We start from the raw sequence: 11,805 nt of genomic DNA on the forward strand, positions 1-11,805 counted from the left end.
ATATTTAAACTTAGCCTTGTTCCAGTTTAACATAATACTACATACAGTTTTGTTCCTATAGGACACAATAGGCTAAAAACACATTCCACAAATAAAACGCGTGTAATTAATCATCTTACGTAAAAAAAAAATATGTCACTTATTAAAAAATAAGATATCTATTACTGAAACAATAATCTGGTTGTATATATATGATACTTTATTTTTTATGTGGCATATTATTTTAATATTGTGACATCTTATTTTTAATATGTGACATATTTCTTTTTTTTTTTTTAGAAGATAACATTATGTGACATTTCTTTTCCACGTGAGACGACGGATTACATACATTTTATTTATGAAATAGTTTTTAGGTTGTGTCGTAATAGAAACAAAATTGTATATATAGTATTGTATTCAATTGGAATAAGGTTAAGTTTAAGTGTCTAGGTGGAATTATCAGCCAAGTTCAAGGGATTGTATATATGTTTGCCCTTTTAAGAATTCTAGCATACATCATAGGATATAACCAAAAGGTTAACAATAGCTTTTTGTTTGAACTTTAGACTGAAGAAAGACTTGAAAAATACTCCATCACAAGTAAATTTTCTGTTTGATGTAAGTAATGTCATCCTAGTCTATGTTCACATCGTAGCTCTGCTCAAAGTAATCAAAAACAATTTCAATGTCATAAGCACAAAACACAAGAAAAACAGCTGAAGTTTAAAACATATACAGCCTGCAGCTCAAGAAGTACAAAGTCTTGGATGAAGGATCTGAAACTCAAACCATTATCTTTGAAGATCTTATAAACAGACTGTCAACAACCTTACCCATACTTGAAATGGTTTCCAGTGTAGCCGGGTAAATCACATCTCGCTTAGGATCCTCAAAAATTACAAGGCATCCAGCACCCTGATCCAGTGTCCCTGCAAACTTCTTATCTAATATCATTTGAGATAACTTTTTCACAACATGGTCAGCTGGCAACTCAATCAACTCAGCAATATTAGCAATCTCGACCCTTGGGAAAGGCTCGATCAACCTGCAGAGATTTTGCTCTATTAAAGTGTCGTAGAGTGAAGAGAGATGGCGCTGGACAATAGGATCTTCATCAAGCCGAGACTTAAAGTTGCAAAGAGCAATCTCAAAGAGTTTCAAAGATCGCCTGGAGTAAGCATCGGCAACAGCTTTCATAGCATCAAGTTCTGGCCCCAGATATTCCAATCCATGCCAAGATATTATTCCTGCAACATCATCAGCCTGGCTGACCATGATTTTGCATAGCAACATATACTTGAGACTCTATATGGCTTTGGCTTTGGCCTTGGCATCAGGATCTTTCTTTGATGAAGTATCCTTGGGATCACGAGAAAAGGCATTAAATGTCTCAAACGCCTCATAGAAATAGCTGTAAGCAACTTTATAACCTTTTTCTTGTGCATGAAGTATTCCACTCTGCAAATCAATTTCACCTTGCCGGTCTGTAGGGATATAAAAAGCACTGGCTGCTGTTCGAGCAGCTGTAAGTGGGAAGATTCTTCAAAGAAAAATGGAGCTTGCTCTCTAGCAAGTCAATCTCAATAAGAAGCAGCTTGTCATCCAATCTTCTCACCTCCTTGATCAGTCTTGAGAGGAGTGTCGATGCTTCAGAATACTCTTTTTTTCCATCAGTAGAGCTGCAAGTTTTGCCTCAATTTTCTGACGAAGGAAAGATCGTTTCTCCGAATGGGTCCACTGCACTATGTCTTTGCAAAGTGTAATCTGAAGGTCAGATGTACCCGGTATTTTAGCCACTGCATCAACAATTCCTTTACAATTTTGGCTGTTTTTGCCTTGGGTATTAAAGAGAAAAAGGGACGCAACTGGATGGGAAGGTTTTTGAGATCCTCAGCCCATTTCTCTTGACTTAGGAGGTCACAGAGTTTGAAAATTGCCAGCTCTTTGATCCTTAGGGCCTCAGAAGATGATGAAGGGTTCTCAAGGATGCGGTACAGAATGTAGATAGCCTCAGATGGGGTATTAGCTTCCGAAGCATGAGTTAGTGAATCTAGGGTTGCAGGAAGACACGAAGACTCCATTCTTACAGATAGTAGATCTTAAATCCTGCAATTTTAGTCGACAAGGAAATTAGATATGTACAAGCACAAAGGAAGCATGTAGGACACTTTCTCTTGCAGTCTTTTACATATATTCTGTTTTTCAATTAGTGGTTAAAGATGTGAGAGTAGGTAAAATGAAGAAACTGCATATGCGAGCTACATTGACATAGAAAACAAAGATTCTCCAATATGTAAGCAACTGCAGAAGTACTTTGTAGCTGAAAGGGTCTCATAGGGCTAAAAAACTCCTACAAAACATAGGACGTAAAGTGAGCGCATCAATTCAGTTAAAAGTAAAGCTAAAAGCATCTCATTTCTTTGTCCTGAAGTAAAAAAATAGAGAAGGAAGACTTGGAATGATATAAGCAATGGCTTATCATTCCAAATGTACCCTTGTCCTCAATATCTTCCCAAGTATTTACACCTCTGCACTTCAATTGTCCTAACTCCCAACAACTTGTACAATGAAGGTTAGCTAATCTAATGATCATAATGAAATTTTAGAGAGAAGCTCGTTTGAGCTAAGATGAAAGCAGTACAGATATTTTTGTGAATCACCAACTAAGCATTGGACGAGAACGTAAATCCAGCATGAGCCTTTAAAAGCTCCAGCACCAACACATCTAGAAAGCAATATAACAACACTATCCTCAGAATTCTTGGAAACTGATAGTGTTGACCAGTGACTATCATTATCTATTATTGCCAATATCCACCAAATGTTTTAAAGGATTCAAGCAATATGTAAGAAGTAAAGCTAAACAAAATAAGAGCAAAATCGAGACCAAGAGTCATGAGATCACCATAAAACCCTCATTTGTTCAGATAAATATCATATGAAAAATCATTTCCAGATGGCACCGGAAAAATCCTTTTCAGATGGAAAAGGAAAATAATCCTCGATGCAATCCCGGGGCTATAACTAAAACTCTAGAAGACTCCATAATTTCTTTTCTGAGAATGGTAACAATAAAAGACAACCCTCAATTTCTGCATAATACTCAACATACACATTGATGGACAAAAGGAGAAAGGTTATAAGCATAATATATAAACAGCCATCTGAACTTGAAAAAAATATTCATTTAGACACCAAAAGTAAGCATGTAATCTATTGATATGACATACATGCAAAACGTGTCTACTAAACAATAAACACAACACTAACCCATCACCAAGAATGTAAAAATCACACGCGCGTGACATCACAATTAAGCAAATGAGAGGATGACACATAGTAATCGAGACCAAGTAATCCCCCAAAAAACAGTTAAGAACTATCCTAGATGGACTTTTTAGCCCAACTAAAATAAATAAATAAAAAAGCGCGGCCGGGTGCACTAAAGCTCCCGCTATGCGCAGGGTCCGAGGAAAGGCTCCACCACAAGGGTGTATTGTACACAGCCTTACCTTGCATTTCTGCAAGAGGCTGTTTCCAAGGCTTGAACCCGTGACCTCCTGGTCATATGGCAACAACTTTACCCGTTACTCCAACGCGGCCCCCCTTCAGAAAAAAAAAAAAAAAAGAACTCTTTAAATCATAATCTCTAACAAACATTCATATAGGCCCACGCCATTGATTATATAGATACAGCCTACAATAACGTAACTCCATAACTATGGCAGCCACCACAAAGCAGTGCATGAGCATTGGCAAAAAATGGCGGAGTTCAGAAGGGAAAAAGGGGAGAGATGATGATATTGGGTGTGTTCTAGTCATGTCAGTAGAATTAGTTACTTCGCAAACTTAAATTCAAGAGAGGAACACGCATTGTGCCATGTCAACGTGTTGTGTTCAATAGGCACACCCTTGGTTGAAGTGTCTAGCAGAAAAACTTGTCAGGTTAAGAGTATTTTCAGTGAGTTCTTTCAAGATTATAACAAGCAAGAACCATCTACAGACTACAAAAAAAAAATATACGAGTATGTAGTAGGCCTACTGATACATTTTGAAAGGTAAAATTGAATCGAGGACTTCAAGCATGACTTCAACAAAATCAAAGTAAAATTAAGCATGAGAAACAATCAACAATTCCATCAGATCAAGAAAAGCTTCACAGATTCCAGCTAGTAAATGCGCGATGACAACCTACATTGCTGAAAACTAGAGGTTTTGTAACGGTTGATCGTCTGCGTACACTTACCCTCCCCAGAGACCACTTGGTGGGAGTATACTGGGTATGTTGTTGTTGATAAACACGCAGTGGACATACTTAAGCATTCGTGAAATTCCTGAAGTTAAACCCATTTACAACACACTTTCTCAAAAGTCCCAAACTGATGATAAAAAATCAATCAAAGTTGCATGTCGCAAAGTCACAACTTGTATGGAAATGAGACATGGTTGTAGTTAGATATATCATATAAGAGATTAACAACAATAACTCTACGGCATCTAATGGTGTGGTCTATTGATCAAAAAAGTGAGAGGAGAACCATGAGTTCTCAGTGGCTTCTTACACTAGAAAATGTCTCTAGTACACGTTCACTGAAGCAATCTCCTTAGACCTCAACTTCTAAATTTGCATATTCAAAATAACCATAAGCTCTTCCTCAAATGCCAAATTCTGCTTTAACTTTACCAAATCCCATCTCATGAGAACCATTAGAACCGTATTTCTTCATCATCGAGGCCTCTCATCTATCTAAGCCTCATCTATGTAGACAAAGTTATTTCATATATGTGTTGGTGAAAGGTAACAAGTACCTGCTTGAATAGTCGAGGTGCATACAAGTTGGTTTGCCCAACACCACCATCATCCAAAAACAACAAAAACAATAGCTTCTCAATTCTAAACTAGTTAAAGCTGGCCTTATAAAATCCTCAATATCCATTCCATTCACACTAGCTAACTTTTTTTTCCTTTTGATAACTGTAGTATCTGGGCCAGCTTATCCGCACCTTGACTAAAAAGAACCCAGCCCAGTGCACACTCCCGCTATGAGCGGGTCCAAAGAAGCATAGGACCACAAAGGTTTATCATACGCAGTATTACCTTGTATTTTCGTCGGAGGCTATTTCCACGACTTGAACCCATCCCATTCACACCAAGTAAGAACTTTTATTTTGATAACCATAGTGTCTGGGCCAGACTCCAGCTTACATACACCTCAACTAATTCCACGTAATAACTAACACCTCCTACTCAGTAACATGATTCTAGTACATGTATGCAACATAATTCACATATATCAAAGTTCGTACTCATAACTCGTAATACAAAAGGGGTTAAGTTCTTTTTTTCACCAAAAAATAAAAAAGCATCCAGGCCATTCACAAAAGGGTCCAAAGAAGAACGAACCACAAGAGGCTATCATATGCAGTCTTACCTTGCATTTCTAGCGGATGCTGTTTCCACCGCTTGAACCCGTTCCATTCACACTAGGTAACATTTCTTTTATTTTGATTACCATACTATCTGGTCATCCAGGCCAGCTTACTAGCACCTCAACTAATTACACGGAATAACTAGCACCTCCAACTCGGTTACATCTTTCTAATAAATGCATGAATTATGAACAGGCAAAATCCACAAAAGCACTCTTAGTTTTTTCTTTTTTTCAATACAGAAGAGTTGCATGAATGAAATAAATCAAAATACTGTAGAAAACTTACAAAATGAGTTAGCCGGAGAAGCAGGTCGCCGGGATTTCGCCGGCGAACGGAGCTGGAATTGTAGTTAGCTTGCACAGTAATTAAACCTTGAGAGAGTGAGCTGTGTGAATTTATAAAAGAGCAGAAATTTTATTTGTACTTTTTTGTCCTTTTCCTATGTTTTTCAATTTTTTTTTTTGATTAGTGCTTTTTAAAAAAAAAAAAAAAAAAAGTTTGGCAATAAGGGTAATTCATGATTTGCCAAAAAATTAATCCAACCAAAAAATCAAATTAAATAGATTGTTTGTGTTTGTTTTGATTTTAAAATTTCACAAGTAGAAAAAAAATTGATAAGAAAAATCAACCAAATCGATAATATAAGCAATTTATTAGTTTTTAATTGAAATTTAATTTTACTCTTCTATAGGCTTTAAATCCCTTTCTTAAAAGAAAGACATAAATCGAGATTAATTTATGCGACGACCTAAAAAAGACTAACTATACAATTTTTCCTTTTGTATATTTTTTATATAAACTTATAAATTTCCAGACATTTTCTCCATAGTCCAATGTATTCATGGTCACCATAATAAAAGTGTAGAAAATGATTATAAGTTGGAAAATTCGTTGCTTTTTTTTTTATTTTTTACATGAAATAGAATATGGAATAAAAATGTTTTAATTTAGTAATGCATGAGTTAAAATTATTAAATGATAAAAATAACCCATCATCTGTACAGTACCGATGTTTTATTTTGCTAAAAGCATTTACGTAACAAGACACTATATAAAAAAAGTTTAATACACATAAATAAATATTCAATGATAAATAATCTCTGCATTATCATAAATCTTTAACTAGTATAGGTACCCACGATGCGCAGAATACTTTTTACAAAATATTTACTAAATGTGCTTGTTTATTCACATTGAAATAATATATTATTCAATTTTAACCTACTTTAAATTAATTGTGAAATATTAAAATTAAAAATAATTACTAATAGTGAAATTTCAATTAATACTTCATAACTAATTACATTTGAAATTATTTAAAAATATTTTGATATGAAAAGAAATAATATTAGTATTTTATTTAATCATATTTCATTAACTAATTTTTAAAAATAATAAAATATGAAATGTTAAATACTCGTTAATTTTGCTGTGGACTATTACCTTTATATTTTTGTTCAATTAAGAAATGTAATTATATTCTTTTTCATTTCACATTTCAATTTTTTTTGTCTATCAATTTAACTTCAACAAACTTCGCTCATTTTAAAAAATTTTATCTTTCATTTCAATTTAAATACCAAAAGAATTTAATTATGTAAATTGTAAAACTTCACTCTCAATTCAAACTAAGCACCTACAATTTTATTATTTTATTTAAAAATTTTAATTGTTTTATTTTTTTTATTTTTTTCGTGTTTGATTTTATTATTAATATCTTTAAGTATTTATTTATTAAGTTCTCTCAAACCACTTTCAAAACCTATTCCACCAAATCCATGTCAATCCCCCTACACCCCCCCCCTCCACCCCCAACCCTCCACCCCACATTTTTATTTTAAAATTTTTAATATTTTTTGTAAAAAAAATCTTACCTACCTCACTCTTATCCTTAGTCAGCCCTCCCAAACAAACAAAAAAATTATTTTATTTTTTAAATAAGTTCTTTTTCTTTAGCCCAACCCCCCTTAAATGCCACCAACCACCCCCACCCTCTACACGATCAAAAAATATTTATTATTTTTATTATTAGAAATTATTTTTATAATTTTTTTCTTACTATCCCTACCTTGATCCCTAATTGTTTTTTACCCTTAATCTCAATCCGCCTGCATCCACCATTCTGCCACCCCACCCATTACTCGCCTCAACCATCACAATTTCCTATCCTCCTCCTCCATCACAATATTCATCACTCCGTTCGTAATTATCTATATTATTTTGTATTAGATGTAAATAAATACTTTTATAAAATATTTTTTATTGTACTTATAAAATATCAAGTGTCAGTTTATTTTAGCATATATGCTATTATTAATATCGAATAATCATATTAAATAATTTAATTATTAAGTTCAAAATCAGCTAATAACTATTAATTAGTATCTTCATTATCGTAAAGAAAAAAAATCCTAATTAAGTTCAAGTCTGTTATTTCTCCAAATTAGACACGAGCATAAATCAAATTCAAAATTAAGAACGAAACAAATTCAAAAAAAAGAGAAAAGATAGAAAAAATGAAGGAGATTTAGGTTTGAAAATAAAAATTAGGAAGAAGATGAATTCGAGTGACAATGTTTGCTTGGGGATGGCCGAAAATAGAGATGAAAGGATGACGGCCAACCTTTTTAACCTCAGGATGGTCGGAAATGAAGAAGAGTGAAGAAGATATGGTTTCGTTGGGGGTGGGGTAGTGGTGGCGTTGGGTGGGTGGGTGGACACGATACTTGTCCCTGTTTAATTCGTCAAATTGTCATGTCACCACACGTGTAATGCAAGTGTTTTAGATTTGTAGTTGATTGCCAAAAAAGTGTTCAGGTGGTTCAAATTCAGAGGGATAGAAGTGTTCAATAGGTACAAGTCTGAGTTGAGGGGTTCAAGTGAAATCTTGAAACAAGTATAAGAGTCTGTCGATGACATAAGTCTAAAAACTAATACATTGATAATCATGAGAGCTTTAAGTGATGTGGTCATGAGTCAAAATCAATCCATGCGGATAACTAACTTGTAAAATAGATCTATTATATGTATAATGAATCTATTTTTCTTTGTGCGTGGATATTTCTTAAATTTTGTTTCAATATCTTTTAATGATTTATTATTTCCGTAAGATGTATTCATTAATTTGTGTAGTTTATTATCTTATTGAAATTTTAGCAATTTCTGTGTAGTATTTTATTCTGACTTTGCTATATTCAATGCGTAGGTTTATGTTCTTTATCTGATTAACTAGTATTTGTTGTTCATGTATAGGTAATTTTCCATCTGTATTAAATAATTTTTCGTATGTATTAAATAAACCATTATCTGCATCTAAGGTTAATTTCATTTTAAGTAATTTTTGTTCTAGTTGTCTTTTTTCTATTTCAAGTTGATTTCTGTAATTAACTTCTTCATATATCCAATTTTGCGTTTCTCTAATTTTTTTTTATATATTCTAACATTTATTTATTCTGAATAATATCCATCTGAATCTAAGTAATATTGATATTCATAATATATGTGTAAGTTTTCTATACTGTTTAAGAATTCTTCCTCTTTATAATCTTGTAATTTTTCCCATATTATTTTCTCTATGTCTATAATTTCCATATCTCTAAGTATATATAAGATTAGGACTTTAAGATTATCTATCATTTAAAATTGACTAAATATTTTATTATAATATTTTGTAGTTGTTTGTTTTAGTCTTAGTAGTTCTTGCATATTTTCATTAAGAAATTCTATATATTTTATATCTTTAGTTTCCATGTATTTGTCTATATTTATTTTCATCTGTTTTTCTATTAACTGTATGTTTCTCATATCTTTTTCTAAAATTTCTAGATATATGTAATTTATCATGATAAGTATTTGTAAGAGTAGTTAGGTAGGTATGATATGTAATTTATTCTAGTCATATAATATTTACCAAATGTTTTTTCTAATATGAATTTTCTTATATCTACTACTTTTATATCCTTAAGTGCATACAAAATAAGTATTTTAAATTTATCTACCATCATATCAGATAAATAATTATTCATTTTCATAAAATTGCTATTTTCAAAATATTCCCTCCAATCATATATATAACAAAATATGGTCATATTAGATTACTATATACTAGATTATTCTTAAATAATATGTTCTTCGGTCACTATTAGCATGGTAATTTGGATACTTTTCCCTTAAACAGCCTCTACTCTGGTTACTCCCCACCACGGCTTCTTGCCTCATTGGTTTCACCTTTAGGATGACATAGTTCTTAGGGATTTTTCTCCGTTTCCACTTTGCTAATAAACTTCTTAACATATTATTCTTCGAATAATTCTACTATAAAGTAACTAACATGAATTTATTTTATCATACCATGATTGTTGGGAATTATGAATTTAGCTATTCATAATCATAAATAAATATACCTGTTCGGGTAGGTTTGATATTTCTGAGGTTTGTTCCTCCATAGTTTTTTCCATTGAAATATATCTGTTTTTTAATAACTAAGCAAAATATTTATTGTGGACAGGAGAAAATATTTGTGCTTCAACACATGAAGGCTTGCTTTGCAATGCCTTCGGTTCCTCTTATTTATAGAATGAATTTTTACAAAAAGTCTTTACATTACTTACACGTTTTCTAAAAAATCCTAAAAACTCTCCTTATGAGACAAGAATTAGTGTCATAGCCTAAAAGGCTAAAAGGCTAAAAAGGCTACAAGAATTAGTGCTATAGCCTTAAAAAGTCAAAAAGGCTAAAAAAAGGCTAAAATCTATACAACAATTTTACATAAAATTTAATATCTTGTCTTCTATTATTACTCCGTTGATATCTTCTCGTTGTCGTATCTGCTGCTTTCCATATCTCCATTATTGCTTCTTATTTTATCTTCCAGCTGACATGCTTATCTTCTTGATTCGTTTATTCTAGGTGGACTTCTGGGATAATATTATCTTCTCCGTTACATCTTGAACATTGATGGTTTGAATATTTGTGTCTAATTATCTTATAATATCTTGTCAATAATCCATCTGAAATAAATCCCTTCTTAATTGCTCTTGCAGTAGATTATTTTTCTGGGTTAAGTAATGTCATTATCCATTGCCTAACATCTTCCATATTTGCTTGTCGTAGTTCTTTTGAATTTGAATAAATCATCTGATGGTCTCTTGAATAATAGCTCCATATTGGTTTTTCATTGGTATAATTATTTGCTACTTGAATAATTGTAGCTAGTCCAATGAGTCGTTTATTTGCGTAGAAATCAGGTATCTCAATTCTGGGTATCTCTGGCTGCTGCGTTATATCTTCCGGTATAATCATATCTCTGGTTAATCCTATTTTTACAACTTGTATAACTGGTTTTATTTCGTCGTATAATATCTCTGCTGATGTAGTATAACACTTTATATAAAATAGATTTCCTTTTGTTATCCTTTTATAGGTGGGGAATATTTTATGTAATTCTTCCATAGCTGCTAGTTCTTCTCCGTCTTGGGTGTATATGGTATTTATTAATCCATAGTCAAAACAAGTTTTTACTAGGCTTGGGTTGGTTTTGGGTAGTGCAATTAGCTTGTTGTAATCTTGTAATTTTTGAGTTATATAATTTGTGTTTGGTTCTTTGATATTTGTAGCTCTGGGGTTAAGGTTTAGGAAAGTTTGTACTCTGTAGATATTTTCTATATATTTTTGGGCTGTATAGTTGTAAACTTTTTTATCTTAGTTCAGACTATCTCTTTATGTGGTAATTTGTGGGGTATGAACAAGGGGTCTTTTTGTGTTTTTGGTATAAATGGTTTCTCAAATATCTTATTCATATTCATGTTCTGATATCTTTGTCTACTAACTCCTTTGCTTGTATCTGCAGAAGTAGATTGATAAACGTTATGGGTTTTATGGAGTGTCCCACCGTCTCCTTCTAGCTCTGGAACTTTAATGTCTTTCGATCGACATAGCTCTGCACACTGCTGAGTTAGCTGATTTGTAGTTATAGACTTTAGTTTATCTTCATTAGTCTTTAGCTTTTCTATCTCATTACCCATACTGTCCACTTTCATTGAAAGTGTAGTTAGGATGTTGAGTATTTTTTCTAGAGTATCTTCTTCTATTATATCAGTCTATGTAGCTTTGTCTTGATATGTAATCTACAATAACATTTTTGTTAGTACTAATTACTTCAATTATAAATGTGAAATTTAATATATTCAAGACTAGTCTCCGAATCTCTTTTGTTGTAACTGAATTTTGTATTTTCTTTGTTAACCACCAGCATACCTGTGTATTATCTGTGCGTACAATAAATTTGTTATATACAATATATGGCTCAAATGCTAATAAACATTTATATAATGAACATAATTCTTTCCTATTTATTTCTCATTTTATTTCTGTTTCATTGAACGTACCTGA

At 32.4% G+C, this 11,805-nt stretch overlaps 1 protein-coding gene and 1 pseudogene across 1 annotated transcript; both read right to left on the reverse strand.

Moving 5' to 3' along the window:
* Nucleotides 1-561: 561 nt before the first annotated feature.
* On the reverse strand, nt 562-5,852 carry LOC107877257 (annotated as a pseudogene).
* Nucleotides 616-1,257, reverse strand: LOC124888792 (26S proteasome non-ATPase regulatory subunit 11 homolog). The gene is made up of 2 exons (XM_047400084.1): nt 816-1,257; nt 616-698 (listed from the first exon to the last, which is right to left on the reverse strand). The coding sequence occupies exons 1-2, from the start codon at nt 1,255-1,257 to the stop codon at nt 616-618; spliced, it is 525 nt and encodes a 174-aa protein (XP_047256040.1).
* Nucleotides 5,853-11,805: the final 5,953 nt, after the last annotated feature.

Source organism: Capsicum annuum, chromosome 11 (genome assembly GCF_002878395.1).
Source record: "Capsicum annuum cultivar UCD-10X-F1 chromosome 11, UCD10Xv1.1, whole genome shotgun sequence".
Classification (NCBI taxonomy): domain Eukaryota; kingdom Viridiplantae; phylum Streptophyta; class Magnoliopsida; order Solanales; family Solanaceae; genus Capsicum; species Capsicum annuum.